Source organism: Mus caroli, chromosome 8 (genome assembly GCF_900094665.2).
Source record: "Mus caroli chromosome 8, CAROLI_EIJ_v1.1, whole genome shotgun sequence".
In the NCBI taxonomy this organism is placed as follows: domain Eukaryota; kingdom Metazoa; phylum Chordata; class Mammalia; order Rodentia; family Muridae; genus Mus; species Mus caroli.
This window is the reverse complement of record NC_034577.1, coordinates 80,554,532-80,572,383: the sequence shown is the minus strand read 5'-3', so window position 1 is coordinate 80,572,383 and position 17,852 is coordinate 80,554,532. Positions and strand designations below refer to the sequence as shown.

General features: G+C 46.6%; 1 protein-coding gene across 4 annotated transcripts in view; it reads left to right on the top strand.

The window, feature by feature from the left end:
• Sall1 (spalt like transcription factor 1) overlaps positions 1-10,859 on the top strand; it is a 16,954-nt gene extending 6,095 nt beyond the window's left edge. For 3 of the 4 annotated variants that reach the window (XM_021170654.2, XM_021170655.2, XM_029480708.1), the window contains exons 3-4: positions 4,698-8,149; positions 9,277-10,853. In XM_021170654.2, the coding sequence (XP_021026313.1) occupies positions 4,698-8,149; positions 9,277-9,717 (3,893 nt within the window). In that variant the 3' untranslated portion in view covers positions 9,718-10,853. Of the gene's footprint in view, positions 1-4,697; positions 8,150-9,276 lie in introns of all 4 variants that reach the window. The other variant, XM_029480707.1, reaches the window with a different exon arrangement.
• The last annotated feature ends 6,993 nt before the right edge of the window (positions 10,860-17,852 follow it).

Here is a 17,852-nt window from a genome sequence, read left to right as displayed (position 1 = left end):
AAGAAGGAAAAAAAGTTGGTGTGCCAGGCTTTAGAAAACCTGGACGTGTAGAGCTGTTTTAACCTTTGCCAGCCTCCTCCCATGCAGAGGTGACAAGGTCCAGATCATAATGTGTCCTTCAGTGTCTTCCCGGTGACCCCCAATTTGAGTCTTGCTAGTCACTTAGCAGGAACTTGGTAGTTTATTTTAGTTTCTCCTTATCAGCTTGGCTTCTTTTCCTAACCTTATTCCCCCGCCACCCCCAGATGCCAGACCCCCAAAGGGGAAGATTGACAGGTAGTTCCCACGGCTCAGCTTCACCCTCCAACAACAGGGATTTAGTTTCTTGTGACTTTGCCAATGTTTGTGTAGTCAGTGTTTAGATCTCGCCTTAAGGAGTCTCTCTCTTACGCGTCACTGGAATAGGAAAGCCGCAGAGTAGTTTGTGAACAAACCCTTGCTGTTGGATCCCCATCTAGTGTTCACTTTAATTCATCCATAGGGAAGACATTTCCCCCTTTCATTGTGAGCCAGAGGTGGGCCTGGACCAGAACTTTAAGTGGAGTATCTTGTCCATGTTATTTTTTTTTCCAGAGGTTTCTCTTGTCTCCTTCTACACAATCAGGGCTGGTACTGTAAACTTGAAGGGGACCAGTTCATTTGTCATTTGGTTGCATGCTGCATAAAAGGAACTTCAGACATTACAGAAAATATGCGCAGCATATGTTGTATTTACAGCTTTTTTTTTTTCCTGGAACCTTAAGTTGGACATTCAGATCCTGCTTTTAAAAAAATAAAACAAAAAGATATAGCATCACTCAATCAAATATGTTCCTGATCGCCTCTGCAAGCAGGCCTGTGGGAAGGAACAGCCTGTTAAAATTAGGGGCCCCAAGTCCACTATTGTTTGAGTTCTATTAAGAAATGCTAATGTAGTCTTAAGGTACTGGCAAGTAGTGTTAAGTGTCTTTCTGAGGCGCTCCCAAAAAGAAAACTAAATCTGGTAGAGCCTGGTGGCTGGTTTCTACTTTTTTGTTTTGTTTTGCTTTGCTTTGTTTTCTGTTTTGTTTTTGTTTTCCTCCTCTTCTTTCCTGGCTGGCTGAACCTTTCTGTGCGAGGCATAGTTTTTATTTTTTGCTTTCTGAGTAGAGAGGCTGTAACACTTCATTTGCCTGCTTCCAAATTCTGCTGTGTTTGGTTAAGAGGATAAAAAGTGACAAATTTGAATTGGGTACCTAGATAGTTCAGCCAGAGCTTAAACATCTGGAATTGAAGTGACAATTTGGTAATGATACAACATCTCCTTCAAAAACAGAACAGAAATTCTAAGCATCTTTTTTGGGGGTTTGCTGAGGGGAAAAAAGGGCTCTTGCTTTGTAAATGTTCCTATCTGACTGGAATTACGAAATTTGTGTGAATGCAAAATCCATAAAAAAGAATCTGGAATGTGATTTTCACTACAATAGAGGAACAAGGGAACTGTAGTTACTAAAAGGAGGTCACCAGTTGCCATCCTGTGTAACAGATTATTTAAAGAGATACAAGAACACAGGGCTCTGTGTGTGTATGTGTGTGTGTGTGTGTGTGTGTGTGTTTCTGCCTGCTTGTTATCTAATTGTAACTTTTAGTCATTCCTTTTAGTAACTGGGGCTAAAGATCCATGCTGGTTTTCCTGGTCTGTCTTCTTTCTCTTGGAGTTACTTTCGCTGCAATTCTGTTCACCATGTAGAATGGTTTAAAGTTAGGCACTGTAGAGTGTAGCAACACCTGCTTCTGAGCTGAATCAAAATAGATGCCAGGATTTGGGAGGGAGCAGATTGTTCATAAACATCAGGAAATTAAATTAGCTGATGGTACAGTGCGATCAAATGTCAGCTTGCTAAATTGTGAAAATCGAAGCTCAAATATGGCCAACTTTTAAAAAGGGTCTCTCTCTCTCTCTCTCTCTCTCTCTCTCTCTCTCTCTCTCTCTCTCTCTCAGAAGCAAGCGGGCATTTATTTCTAAGCCTCTTTATTTTCCATCTAATTAGCATAATCCTAAATATAAAAATGTTCAGGTAGAAAAACTTGAAAATTCTCTCAAGTGAGTCTTGAAACGGCACGAATGCAGAACCCCAGTGCAGGGAAGTAGAAATCAGTGTAACCTAGCTTTTTTTTTTTCTATATATTATGAGAATATCAGATGTTTGCAAGTTATAAAGAATTAAAATGCCCTTTAACCGTGAGCACAGATGTGCTAAATATTTGAAGCAGCCACATTGTAATGTGTACGATTGATGAAGTCAGTTTTCTGATTCCCCTTGCTGGTTATTTGGTTCTGAATCTGTCATTATTTGTCTAAGCCCAGCTGACCAAGCAAAACTGTGTTTTAAAGTGGCTTTATGTTTTGATAAATGTGAGCTGGTTGAAAAGTATTTTCCACTGAATGCAGAGCTTAATAGAACATGCTGACATAATAGTTTTAATGCATTTTGTTGAAAATGTGTGAACAAACAGAATAGCTTTTGTTCCTTCATAATTGGCTGTAAAAGTAGATGGAAACATAGCCATTACATATGGAAATGTGCAAAGAGAAAGAAATAACATTTCTGTTGAATATATTAGGAATTGCATTTCCTAGTTTAAAATAAGCATCTGAAATGGGGGCATCATTTAAAATCAGTTGTCAAAATACGAAGCTTTACACTGAATTTTTGTCACATCATTTTTTTTTTTGTCCCGCGTGAAGCAGGATAACTTTAGCAAATTTCATTTAATATTTTGTTTGTAGTATTTCAAGTCAGGAGAAGAGACAGAAAGTGCTTAAAACAGCACCTTCATCGAGCATGGGAATCTGGTGCCAATTAGGATGATTAAACATTAAATTAAAACTGGATCATTATTGGTATTTTCTGCTACAACTGCGATTTGTTTGGTGTTGTTAATGCATGTTGCACTATAACCCCGTGTAGATTTAAAGACGGGGATTAGGAAAGCTGGCTTATTAAATATAACTCAGCCACTAAAATAACTATGCCAGTGAGGAGAGTGCACGCGTCCCCTCTCTCCTCTGGCCAGCAGACTTTACCAGGGGCCCTAATCAACTTCCTCATCACTCCAGGCAGATAGAGTTCAGGAATTTCACAAGTGACTGTTTAGGTGTTAATTGTATTTTCTGAAATGCAAAACTCTTCCGAGCTTTTTAGATGCTTAATCCAAAAAGGTAACCTCTGGCTCTTCTGAATGCGCTCTGGGTTGACTGGGATTTCTGGGGTAGGCAGCATTTTGGTTTTCCATGTATTCATATCTGCAATTACTTTTTTTTCCTCCTGCAAGTTTTCTAGAAGATTCAATTTGGAAGTCATGGAAACTACCTATTATCTGATTCAGCTCTGTAGAAAAGCATGAGGGGAGGTAATCCTTGAATTAAACAGTTTTTTTTCACAGCCTTTGGAGATGACCACACACACCATTCGTACACCAGGAGCTGGTGTTCCCCATGCTGAGCAAACAAGGGGACGCCATCCTGTCTTTGAATAGGATGTTAGCTTGGAGTTGGAGATTTCGATGTTTAATTTACAAATGGATCTTAGTGAGAAGACATCTGAGCAAACCAGTAAAGCCAAATAATCAAGGGATATGAATAGGGGGATGGATGGATGGATGGATGGGTGTGTGTGTGTGTGTGTGTGTGATGTGTATGTACGTGTATATGTATATGTATATGCAATGTATTCAGGACAATCTGTTAGACAATGGATTACACCAAAAGGCAAAGTATTTTTAAAGGCATTCAGACGAGAATTGCCAAACTCTCCCGTGGGCGGGCATGATTTCTTAAGGAAGGGAGTACCTCTCAGCACCTTCTTCTTCAGCTAGCATTTAGCAGAACTGTGGATGCCACGCCAATTTTTAGAGACAGAAAGACCACTTTTGAGGAATTATTTAGAACCTAGCCATGTGGAGCATGGTGGCATATATTCTTTACCTAGGAGAATGAGCAGCTGAGCTCAATCCTGAATTTGAAAACTTCACGACTGGGGTGGGATACATAGGTACCAGGCAGGCCTGTGAGGGATAACCAACCATCCTGCATTCTTTTAATTTTGCCTGTGAGGGTGTTGCTTTCTGGTTTGAAGTCGAAACGGGTCTGTTACTGATGGGACTAAACTGTGTTTGTCACCACTGGGCCCCCCAGCTCAGGATCCAGGCAGGGACTTAAGGTGACTCTGAAGTCATCAGTCCCCAGCTGGGTGATATGCATTTTTCCCCCTTGTCAACAACTGATTGGAACCTGAACGACTACAAATTAGTTTAGTGACAGAACAGACTGTCATAGATATCTTTGCATCAGTTGAAAATGAATAAGGTTGACAGAAACTCAAGAGCCTAATAAGTCCTCAGTGTGCTGGAGGGACCCTCTCCCGGCAAGTAGACAATCGGTGTATAAAATATTGGAAATCAATATTTTGCTATAGAATTTCATTATGTACCAATGTCCTCCCTTCATGGTATTTTATATTTTGATGAATTATCTAAAGGCCTTAACTATCCAAAATACCAGCTAGACAGGAGTTCCTTAGCATCCCAAGAAACACAGCCTGGCTTTGGGGGGGGGGCGTGTCACATTTGGAGTTTAGCGGATAGAAAACATTTATGGCCCTTTCTATCAATTTCAAGTCATTACTGACAGTCTGTCCTCGCTTCACTTTTAACCCTGCACCTTTTGATGTTTGTAGGGGACACAGAGAAAGGTCAACCAAGTCGCCCCACTAAGAGCAAGGATGCCCATGTCTGTGGCCGGTGCTGCGCTGAATTCTTTGAATTATCAGACCTTCTGCTCCATAAAAAGAGCTGCACTAAGAATCAATTAGTTTTGATTGTCAATGAAAGTCCAGCCTCCCCAGCAAAAACCTTCCATCCTGGCCCGTCTCTCAATGATCCCGACGACCAAATGAAAGACACAGCGAATAAAGCAGACCAAGAAGACTGCAGCGACCTTTCAGAACCCAAGGGGCTTGACAGGGAAGAGTCCATGGAGGTGGAGGTCCCAGTTGCCACCACCACCACCACCACCACCACCACTGGCGGCAGCGGCGGGAGTGGTGGCAGCACTCTGAGCGGTGTCACCACCCCGAGCTGCCACAGCGGCTCTTCCACGGGTACCTCAGCGATCACAACCTCTCTACCTCAACTCGGGGACCTGACGACACTGGGCAACTTCTCGGTGATCAACAGCAACGTCATCATTGAGAATCTCCAGAGCACCAAGGTAGCGGTGGCCCAGTTCTCCCAGGAGGCGAGGTGTGGGGGGGCCTCCGGAGGCAAGCTGCTCATCTCAACCCTCATGGAACAACTCCTGGCTCTGCAGCAGCAGCAGATTCACCAGCTGCAGCTCATAGAGCAAATACGTCACCAAATACTGCTGCTGGCTTCTCAGAGCGCAGACCTGCCGGCAGCACCCTCTATCCCGTCTCAAGGTACTTTACGAACATCTGCCAACCCCTTGACCACACTGAGCTCCCATCTGTCTCAACAGCTGGCAGTGGCAGCTGGATTAGCACAGAGCCTTGCTAGCCAATCTGCCAACATCAGCGGTGTGAAGCAGCTCCCCCACGTCCAGCTACCTCAGAGCAGCTCCGGCACTTCCATCGTCCCGCCCAGTAGTGGCACTTCTCCCAACATGAGCATAGTGACGGCTACAGTGCCCACCCCGTCCTCAGAAAAAGTGGCTTCCAATGCTGGTGCCTCCCATGTCAGTTCCCCGGCCGTCTCAGCATCGTCCTCACCAGCATTCGCAATAAGCAGTCTGTTGAGTCCTGCATCTAACCCACTTCTACCTCAGCCGACCCCAGCTAACGCTGTTTTCCCTACCCCTTTGCCTAACATTGCAACAACCGCAGAAGATTTGAACTCCCTGTCTGCCTTGGCCCAGCAAAGAAAAAGCAAGCCACCAAATGTCACTGCCTTTGAAGCGAAAAGTACTTCAGACGAGGCATTCTTTAAACACAAGTGCAGGTTCTGTGCAAAGGTCTTCGGGAGCGACAGTGCCTTGCAGATCCACTTGCGCTCCCATACTGGAGAGAGGCCGTTCAAGTGCAACATCTGTGGGAACAGGTTCTCCACTAAGGGCAACCTGAAAGTCCACTTCCAGCGCCACAAAGAGAAGTACCCCCACATCCAGATGAACCCCTACCCTGTGCCGGAGCACTTGGACAATGTCCCCACGAGCACCGGCATCCCCTACGGCATGTCCATCCCTCCAGAGAAGCCAGTTACCAGCTGGCTAGACACCAAGCCAGTCCTGCCCACTCTGACCACTTCCGTCGGCCTACCATTGCCTCCAACTCTCCCAAGCCTCACGCCCTTCATCAAGACGGAAGAGCCAGCCCCCATCCCTATTAGCCATTCTGCTGCCAGTCCCCAAGGCTCAGTCAAAAGTGACTCTGGGGCCCCTGATTTGGCCACAAGAAACCCAAGTGGTGTCCCTGAGGAAGCTGAAGGGTCTGCTGTGCCACCCTTTGGTGGCAAGGGTGAAGAGAGTAACATGGCAAGCTCCGCCGTCCCCACAGCGGGCAACAGTACTCTGAACTCCCCAGTGGCTGACGGTGGTCCAGGAGGGACCACCTTCACCAACCCTCTGTTGCCCCTCATGTCTGAGCAGTTCAAGGCCAAGTTTCCTTTTGGGGGACTCTTAGATTCGGCCCAGGCCTCAGAGACATCTAAGCTGCAGCAACTGGTAGAAAACATTGACAAGAAGGCCACAGATCCCAATGAGTGTATCATCTGCCACCGGGTTCTCAGCTGTCAGAGCGCCTTGAAAATGCACTACCGGACACACACTGGGGAGAGACCCTTCAAGTGTAAGATCTGCGGCCGGGCTTTCACCACGAAAGGGAACCTCAAAACCCACTACAGCGTCCATCGGGCTATGCCCCCACTCAGAGTCCAGCATTCCTGCCCCATCTGTCAGAAGAAATTCACAAACGCAGTGGTCCTCCAGCAACATATTCGTATGCACATGGGAGGCCAGATCCCCAACACCCCAGTCCCTGACAACTACCCTGAGTCCATGGAGTCTGACACAGGCTCCTTTGATGAGAAAAATTTCGACGACTTAGACAACTTCTCAGATGAGAATATGGAAGAGTGTCCTGAGGGCAGCATCCCGGACACACCCAAGTCAGCGGACGCTTCCCAAGATAGCCTGTCATCTTCGCCTCTGCCCCTCGAGATGTCGAGCATCGCTGCTCTGGAAAATCAGATGAAGATGATCAATGCTGGCCTGGCGGAGCAGCTGCAGGCCAGCCTGAAGTCTGTGGAGAACGGATCCGTGGAAGGGGATGTGCTGACAAACGACTCTTCCTCAGTGGGTGGCGACATGGAGAGCCAGAGTGCAGGCAGCCCAGCCATCTCAGAGTCTACCTCTTCCATGCAGGCTCTGTCCCCGTCCAACAGCACCCAAGAATTCCACAAGTCACCCGGCATGGAGGAAAAGCCACAGCGAGTGGGGCCAGGTGAGTTCGCCAATGGTCTGTCTCCCACCCCAGTGAACGGGGGTGCTTTGGACTTGACTTCTAGTCATGCAGAGAAAATCATCAAAGAAGATTCTCTGGGAATCCTCTTCCCTTTCAGAGACCGGGGTAAATTTAAGAACACTGCTTGCGACATTTGTGGCAAGACCTTTGCTTGTCAGAGTGCCTTGGACATTCACTACAGAAGTCATACCAAAGAGAGACCGTTCATTTGCACAGTTTGCAATCGTGGCTTTTCCACAAAGGGTAATTTGAAGCAGCACATGTTGACACATCAGATGCGAGATCTGCCATCGCAGCTCTTTGAGCCCAGTTCCAACCTCGGCCCCAATCAGAACTCTGCAGTGATTCCCGCCAACTCGCTGTCATCTCTCATCAAAACAGAGGTCAACGGCTTTGTACACGTTTCTCCTCAGGACAGTAAGGACGCCCCCACTAGTCATGTCCCTCAGGGGCCTCTGTCATCCTCTGCGACATCCCCAGTTCTGCTCCCAGCTCTGCCCCGGAGAACTCCCAAACAGCACTATTGTAACACGTGTGGTAAAACCTTCTCTTCTTCGAGTGCCCTGCAGATCCACGAGAGAACTCACACTGGAGAGAAGCCCTTTGCTTGCACTATCTGTGGAAGAGCATTCACAACAAAAGGCAATCTGAAGGTACCTGCTCTGCCCGCCCCCTACCACCCCTCAGCCCTTCCCCATGCCCTTGGTTGATGATAGCACATGTTCCTGGAGCCCTCAGCTGCGTAGTCAGGGAGAAGGTTCTGGAAAGGGGACCTGCTCCACGCAGCTGAGGGGGGAGACATGGAGGAGCCTTGTGAGGTCAGGATCATGGCAGGGACGAGGGCAGCCTGTAGCTTGCTGCCTGTCCCAACGCCTTGAATAATTTGGTACCTAAGCGAAGCAGCAGGCCTCTCTCTGCTGTCTAGCTTAAGTGCATCAAATGAATTGCTTTACCTACCAGATCAGACAGCCTGGCGTTGCCATGGGGTATTGATTAAAGACCTCCGTGTGGCCTGCACACTGCCCATATCACTTAATAATTACAGCTCTCTACGGCTCTCTTCGGCGTATGCAGCTATTTTTCATAACCCCAGTCTAGCATGGTTTATTTTTCTAGAAACAGTAACATCACTCCTCACCTAATGGGTATTATGATAATTGATTACACGACATTTCCTACTGATATGTGTTGGAAATAAAGCAAATATGCTCGTTCTAGAGCAACAGTTGAGCACTCTGGCTGTGTACATTTTTCTGTTGACAGAGTATTCCTCGGGAGGTTGCTGCCAGTAATGTGGGATGAATAATTACTTTCTGGGTTTTTCTCTCTGCGCAAGGCCCTCCAATGGGCAATCAGTGAGGGTTACTTTCTTCCCATCTGAAAAGGACATCTACAGGGTAAAGAGTGTCAGATACAATACTTACCACTGCAATGAGAGTGGACATAACAATTCTAACCCTGCGAGGAGCTATCTATGACTGCCTGGCTTGCTTGAGGCCATTATAAACTAAATACAGGTAATAAAAACAGAGTAAGTAAGGCGAGTTAGCCAGGAAGAGGAGAGCCAACCCAGTGCTGCAGAGAGCAAACACGTTATTACTAGACCATGGGAGTGGATGGTTCCTGGTGTCTTTTCCCCTGTCTGTCCTGTAATAAGAATAGACATTCAGGCCACTTGCTTTGTCGGAGTGTTGGGATATGAGTTGAGACAGAATCGGCTATTAAGCTCCTGGCTCTCTCTCTCTTGTTTCTTCTCTCTCTTCCCCAACCCACATTACAGGTCCACATGGGCACCCATATGTGGAACAGCACCCCTGCACGCCGGGGCCGGCGGCTCTCAGTGGATGGCCCCATGACATTTCTAGGAGGCAATCCTGTCAAGTTCCCAGAAATGTTCCAGAAGGATCTGGCGGCGAGGTCAGGAAGCGGGGATCCGTCCAGCTTTTGGAACCAGTATACAGCAGCACTGTCCAACGGGCTGGCCATGAAGGCCAACGAGATCTCTGTCATTCAGAACGGCGGCATCCCTCCAATTCCTGGAAGCCTGGGCAGCGGGAGCAGCTCACCTATCAGTGGGCTGACAGGGAACGTGGAAAAAATGGGGAATTCGGAACCCAGTGCGCCTCTGGCTGGCCTGGAGAAAATGGCGAGCAGCGAGAACGGAACCAACTTCCGTTTCACCCGCTTCGTGGAGGACAGCAAAGAGATAGTCACAAGCTAAAGCTGCCAGAGTGTTTCCTCTCAGAATGTCGCCCGAGGTTGCCTCCTGCCCCTCCCCCCACCCTTTACCTTCTGGCCCCTGGGACTATGAACTCCATTATGAAGACATTCTTTTGTATGTTGTTCAACCTCTAGAGTTCTAAGAAAGCTTATTTATTAGTGCTATAACCTTGCTTTGCAAACAGAGTGCAAGCATTAACTTTGGTCTTCTGTATTTTGGACTAAATACTAATGGACTAGAGTGCTCCAAGCTTGCTGTAACATTTATGGCAATCGCAAGTTGCCCTGCTAGGCGGTCTTAATCCGGCATTAACTTATTTTCTATATCCAGTTTAATATGAATCTGGTGTTGATGCAATGCCTCCGTGATACGTTAGATCTCTAATAAAGTCTGTATATAAATGTACACTTTGATCCTGCTGGAAAATTTTATCAGCAAACACATTGTCTAATCTTTCCAAACAGATTTAAGGGAAGGACTTTTAAGTACAGGCTGAACATTTGAAAGGCTTAGGGCTTTTTGTTGTTGTTGTTTGTTTGTTTGTTTGTTTTTTGGTTTTGTTTTCATTTTGATTCTAAACTTCAACCTGCTTTTTTTTTGGTTTTGTTTTAGAGAGTTAACCATTTCCGTTTTGAACTATTTGTATTGTGCTTTTTACTTGAGTTGTCTTCAATGTTAATAAGTTTCTGTACAGTAATAAGCACGCAGAATTCTTTAGAGGGAAAAAAAAAACCACAAGTGTTGTTTTGGTAGTTGAAACTGAGACGTAGCATTTTGGCCTTGTAGGGTATATTCACAGTAGAAAACGTGTGCTGGAATTTCACAATGCTGCTAACGATAGCATCTTGAACGACCTTCAGTGGAGAAATGTAGATGCTCTTCTATATACAATAAGAAATATCACTTTCATTAAAATGTACATATGTTCCTTACAAGAGCAAATGCCTCTTGATCAAGAGCAGGTATAGTGTTGGTTTATTTTGTATTAGGTATGGAAGGAAAAAAATGGACTGTTACATGCACTTTCTTGGAAAGTTGAAGTGGGGGGGTTCCAATTTCTTTAACATTTAATACTTACTAACAACAGAGATACTGTAATTTTACTCAAGTAATCAAATACATTTTTTTTGCAACAGATAAAACAACATATTGTGTCTGTGTTTGTAGAGTGCATTTCTATTTAGCCAGAGCCCTAAAGGTAGTTTAACATTTCCCTAGGTAGCTGTAAATTCTGACTGTGAGCTAGTATCTCTAAATAAGAAAAAATTGTAAAAGGCATAACAGAATTGGGCATGCATGGGCCTGCCTTTTGTTTTGGTTTGGGTTTTTTTTTCCGTTTGGTTGCTTTTTTGTTTTTGTTTTGTTGTTTGTTTTTTTGTTTGCTTGTTTTTGAGATCTGGCAACCTAACTATTTCCACTATATCCATTTCTTGTTTTGGAGTGTATACTCATCTCTAGTCTTCTCCCACTCCACTTCGGGGGTGCGGGTGGCATTAGTTGAAGTTGGAGACCTCATCTTGACAGGTAAGGTCCATCCTTTAAACTGGATCAGTGGATTTAAGATTTAACTATTCTAGTTCCATTTCACTTGATTCCGTGGCATGTTTTTTCAGGCAGCTGAGAGCTGCATTGCTGGAGAATTCCCCATGCAGCAGGGTTATATAATCTGACTAGAAACTGGGCCTCAACCCAGGAGGTGAAATTTTTCTTTATTTAATTGGTCTTTTACACATTTAAAAGCACATACATATTTAAAACGACAACAACAAAAAAATCTATTATACAGATCTGTAGGAGCAACTTGAAATAGTTCATCATCCAAGTTAACCTGAGTCGTCTTCCTTTCTGTCTTGTTCCAAGGGCATGTTTTACTCCTGAGCACAGTTTTGGAGTGGCAATAGGCAGGGTGAAAGTTATCTGCCCAGGGGTCTATGAACTCTCTTTGTCTCTGGGAGGTGATGAATCTCACGGAACCTGGCTGTGCTCAGGGGAGGCTGACAAACCTGAGCCAACCTGGGCGACTCCAGCAGAAGCTCCCAGCAGGCCTGGGCTATCCCAAGCCGTTCTTCCCCAAGATTTTTCCTAGACTCCGAAGCCCAGAGAGCCGCAAGGGTCCCTACAGCGTTGACTCCAGCGTCAGGTCCAGCCGGGGAAAAGCCCTTGCTCTCTCTGGCCTGATCGCTCGGGGCGAGCCCACCCGCACCCCCATGCCCCAAGTCAGAGATGGTGGACACAGCGGGGGAACCGATCAGATGCCTTGGTTCTCGTTCACCTCCTGGTCCTTTCCCGTCACCCTGCCTGCAGCCTCTTTTTAATCCCCCTCCCCCTTCTCACACCCCCTTCCCCACAGAGTGAGCACTGGGTTAAGAGGCCAGACGCTGGGCTGTCCGAGAGGCCACGATCTCCTCACAGGTCTCGCCTTGTCCAGGGGGTGGCGGCGTTCCTGGTCCCGGCACGAAGCCTGGGGACGTCGGGGCTGTCCCCCGGCTGCGGCCACCACGAGGGGCCAGGCAGTGACAGCGCCTCTGCCACCCTCCCCGTTCACCGCGCTGCAGCTGGGCCCGCTCTCCCTGGTTGCCGTAGTCCCGCCGTGTCTCCAGGTCCCGCGTCCCCGCGATGCCCACAGAGCTGCGAGGCCGTCTCCGCGAGGGGGCAGGGGCGGGCGCTTTCCCCTCTAGTCCTTGAAGCTCCCTTCTAGGGCCTTCTGCAAGCAAGTTAAAGCGAACTAAAGTTGCTTTGGGTTCAGCCAGATTTTCGGAGGCCGCCTCGATGATAAGATCGCGGTCCCGGTTTCTCTGCGCCCTTCCTCCCGCCTTTTGTCCCCATCTATCTATATCGATTGATGATCATTGTAATGCAGCGATCACTAACTCTATTCCCCCTCTACGTCTATTCCAAACCCAGAAAGCGCCCGCAGCCCGGAGCTAAACACGCATGGTCAAAACTCAGCCCTGTCCAAGAGAAATGGATTGATGTTCACAAAGTAACTGGGTGGGTTCTCAGCAGATTATGCGATCGAACCTGGCCCATCTTTCCTCTATCACTCTGCCATCCGAGCCTCCTTTTCCATTTCTGGAACTTTGAGGGACAACCTAGTTGGAACCGGGTTGTCTGAACTAAGAAGGGTTGCTGCAATCTGCAAAGACAATTGAATTCACAAAAGTTTTGAACCAAAAATACTCACTTAGATGCCATTATTCTTAAATGTGAATTTTAAATATACCTAAAAGTTTAGTGGTGTCAATGGCCCAAAATGTACCAACCTTAAGGCCTTAATATCAGCTTTTTAACCCCATGTGTCTTTCCCTCTTACTCCTTTACGTCTCTCCACCCTTTCTCCCCTCCCCCAGTAAGAGCCTCCCTTCCCGGAAAACACCCTTGGAAAAACAGTTGATTGACAATGACCTGGGTAAGAAAAGGAGCTACCACCTTTGCGGCGGAAGCTACCTAAAGTTCCTCACGCGGGGAGTCTGCGAGGAGGGGGTAGAGAGCTGGAATGAAGGGCCTGGAAGATCAACTAAAGATAAACGGAAGCTAGCTTTGGGCTTTGTTCCCCCCACCCCACCCCACCCCACCCCACCCCCCACTCCCGAATCCACGCTTCTCAATTCAGATTAAGCCTAACAAACGGCTGTTAGGGCAAGGGGAGGCAACAGCATTTTAAAGTTATATATTTGTTTTTTAAAAGTGTTCAAACAGAAAGTCCGAAGTGATTTGCAGTTAACGTGGACTTCTAGCAGTAGGTTATTTGCTTATTGTTTTTGGCATGTAGCGAATGTCAAGAAAGAGATGTATAAAAGAAGAAAAAAAAAGGAAAAGCGCCCCCACTCCGTTAAAACTTAGCAGCTCTGTTAGAAAAACACAGCCGTGGGTCCTTTGCTGGGAGTTACACACTCCACCCCAAATGAAACAAACCTCAGAGATGGTAACAAAGTAGGGGAAGGAACAGTAAAATGAATTCAAAGGGTCCCTCGGTGAGGCAGCAATCTGAGATGCACAGAGACATGGAAAAGGATAAGACAGGAATTAGGTCATCTGGTCCAGACCCCAGGAAATATGTTTAGATCAAAGACTGCACTGTTAGAATAAACAAAACAGGACCCACTGGGCCCTCCCGTTAGTTCCATCTCAGTGCTAAGAGCTGCCAATCTAACCAGCTCTATTTGATGAAAGCGGTAAAAATTACAACTGTAAAAATGACTAAGTAGAAAAAACGTCCTCTCGACTGTAATAGGAAGATAAAGATTTAGATTTGAGCTAAAGAGTAACAACAGAGAGGCCCAGATCAACACAAACTTCCTGGAATTTTAGCCCTAAGTAAATTATCTAATCCCAGCCCATTGTCTCTTCCTTGCTGGCCCCCCATCCTGTGCAATCGGGAATACCAGATAATTTACATTTTAAAATTTGTTAAGTTTTAACTGCAGTCTAAAAACATTGCAGGAGCCCTTTGGGTTCATTCATTTTACACCCCTTAAGGGTACATCTCCCTGAGCCACTCTGCTGTCCCTGTGGCATGTGGATGTGCCTTTAAACTTAGTCTTACAGTTTGGTCCTTTTCCACTGACAGAGGCTGGGAGCCTATGTCTATAAACCTAGTGTTGGCTCCATACAAATCAGCAGTGGGTGATATTTTAATAGCTAAGCCCAAGTCTGTGTATGGCTCTCTTTCACGGCCTTTAAACCAACTGCCAAGGAACCTGGGGTAGATAGAAACATCCAGAAAAGGGCCAGGAAATCACAGAGAAGAAAAATTCACCAGCTAATTCCAGGGCCCTAGGTCCTTACTGAGTCTGGTTTCCTCTCAACTGTTCAAACATACGATTTGGCATTTCCCGGCTTTCTGCATCCATCTGCACTCAAGTTGAATGAAGACTCATCATGGATGGTGTGTAGTCTTGGCTGGGCCCTGTGTGAATCAAGACACCAAGGTACTGAATGTGAGGGCCTCATAAACACCTCCAAGAACAGGTACTCTTCTGTATGGTGGCCTCCACTTTCCTTAGAATCAGACATTTATCTAGGTTTGTTTGTTTGTTTGTTTGTTTGGGGTTTTTTGTTGTTGTTGTTTTGCTTTGTTTTGTTTTTGTGGAGGGCTTTGAAGACACTCAAATCACAAAGCTGGAAGCTCCACACCAGTCTCTCCTCTGTTGGACCCAGAGTAGACCTCACCTAACCTCATGAAGCACAGCTAAATCCTGACACAGCACAGTCTGCCAGGATATGGGTGAGGGACAGGAGTGATGGAGTGTCATCATGGCTCCCTTTGATAGAAGACTTAGATGCCCCCTGGGAGCATGGGTGAATTTTAACTGCAGCCACCTAATTCTCCATCCTAATTCCTGATGCTCACAACTGGAGATAGGAGACTGATCTTGTGGGCCTGTAGGTCTGCTTCCGTATCCCAAACTTTGGTCATTTCTAAGAGTCTCATCTTGTATATGAGTCACAAAAATCCATTTGACAGATGACAAAACTGAGACCCAAAACAGCAGCAACTTGGAGCTGGAGCGAAGGCTCAGTGGTAAAGAGCTGCTCTTCCAGAGGTCCTAGGTTCAATTCCTGGCCCTCACATGGCAGCTCACTCCTGCCCATTCCAGTTCTAGGGAATCTGCCATATATGCAGGCCAAAAAAAAAAAAGTTAAATAAAAGAAAAGCAGGTGGAGGTTGGCATCAACTGGAACACCAAGAGAATTGAAGCTGCCCTCACCCCTAAGACTCTTCCTGGGCACCCTTGGGTGTTAGTCTGATCAGTGCCTTGGTTTCCCCATCTTGCACTGTACAAAGTTAGTCATCAGCTCATTGCGTTCATTCAGATTTCAGCCACTGTCACAAACTCCTGCTATTGGAGCCTCTCCAGTTACTTACTTACTCTGTAATCTAGGTGAGTTCTCTTTGAAAGCTTCGGTGGATTCGTTTCCAATGGAATGGGAACCCATACTTATTCAGTTCTCCCCAGTGGTCTTGGACTCCTCTGCAGGAGAAACTGGAACACCTCTGAGGTTGACAAGCCAGTGACATGCCCTAAACCTGTGTCACTCAGCTGCGTCCTCTCCATTTTCTCCGACACAGCTGCAGCTTGCTGTGGACATGGGTGAAGTCTGTGGGTCTGGGACGGCTTTACTGGGACTGCATCCCTACTTCCTTACCAGGCACCACACTCATTTGAAGGGAATCAGACCCTCACCAGCATTCTGCTCGGATGTGACACTATTTCCCCACGCTTTGGTCCCATCTGTGACACTACGCGCGCATGTGTGTCCTAGGTCACATCTGTAAGTGTGGTCGCTAGTACAAAAAGGTTCAAGGACCAAGCAGGGTGGTATGTGCCTCGTGTGATTCATACACTCAGAAGGCAGAGACAGGGGCATCATTGTAAGTTCCAGACCAGCTTTCAAGAAGTTTTAAAACATCAGGCAGTAATAATGCACACCTACAGTCCCAGAACTTGAGAGGGTAAGACAGGAGGATTAGTAATTACAAGCCACCCCTGTGTTATACAGGGAGACCCTGTTGGGACAGAAAAAAACAAAACAAAACAAAGGCAGGAATATCAACAAGCCCCACCCCCTCAAAAAAAAAGTTTTCTGTCTGATTTTTAGCTGGTACATTAGAAAAAATAAAGGGTCTGGGAGTCAGAAACATGATTGGAGAGAGCAGTGACCAAGGCACAGGTAGATGGTTCAGATTCCCCAATTCTCTTGTGGTCACTCATCCACTCAGCAGAATTTTCTATCCTCTGCTCCTGCTCAGGGGAAGGAGACCATCAGCCGGGCTCCCAACACTGCCCTGTGTGTGTTTCTCCTTGCCCAGGACGCTTCTACTTGGAGGGTTTTAAAAGCATCCTGTTGTCAAGAGGATTGCTCCCTAAACGCAGGCGAAAGCAAAAGAGGAAACAAAAAACTGTAAGTGAGAGAGCTTAATTACACAGCAAGGCACACTGTCCCTTTAAGGCCCCTCCCCCATTGGTAATTGGGCCCAGCTCTTGGGTAACTAAGATAACATCCCTTCCAAGTCCTGCCATTTCTAAGCATCCTTAGTCACTGTACTTAGTGTGGGGTTTACCCAGAAAGTCCTCAGAAGGCATCCTGGGAAGAGTCCTTAGGAATGGCTCCTGGGAAGCAGGGCACTGGGCTGCTGACGCTGTTGTAGAGCATTTGCCTTGCTTGCACTGGGATCCTGGGTTCAGATCCCCAGCATGGTAAAAAGAAAGGCAGAAGAAAAGAAAACACTCCTCAAAGGAAAGGTTGCCTGATGACACCAGTGGACGAACACAGCAACAGTCACTTCAGTTGCTTTTGCTCCCCACCCCACCCCCTTTTTTCTTCTGAAATGTAGCCCAGGCTGGTATCAAACTAATATTTGTGCATTGGCCTCCTGAATGCTAGCTAGGTCCTCAGGCATGCACCACATCTGTCCACTTGCTTCATCTCCAGAACTAAGTAGAAACTTGTCTGACTGGATAGGAGTTTGTCCAGAGCCTGGATTTTTTTTTTTTCAGGATTTAACCCTTCCAATCTGGGAACAGAAGTGGGACACCAAGGTTAGCTCAAAGACTCAGGGTCTGAATATAGAATCTCAACCTGGATCCCCCTTCATAAAGGGGTTACCATGGTGGTCAGCATATCCTTCCTTCCTCTCTGCCACCCTTCCCTTTACCACACTGCTTGTCCACACAGTCTCCAGGTTTCATCAAGGAACTCACTTTGGCCAGGAGAGAAGGTAGATGCTGTGGTGTGCTGGTTCCAAGCCTGAGCCTTAGGACACTACATGTTTCTATATTTGAGGCTGTCACCGTGCCAGCTGGCCTCAGAAAGAAGGAAAAAGTTCCTTGGGGGAGAGCGTTCCCTAGCCAAGCCCACCCTGGAACAGGCAAGCCTCCCCAGCCACAGGCACCTGAGAGAGACACACAGCCTATCCACAGCCTTTGGCAGTAATGGTGACTGCTTGATGCCATTGTTTTTGGAAGTGATTTCTCAGCATCGTGACAGTAAGTCACCTTGGCTCCGTAGGATGTGTTTAGTAACACAGTGTCACCCTTCGCTGTAGATGCTTTACTTGAATTAATCTTTTTAACCCCTGCAATACCCACAAGATGAGGTATAGCAGGAGAGTCCATTTGGGCCTGGGGGTA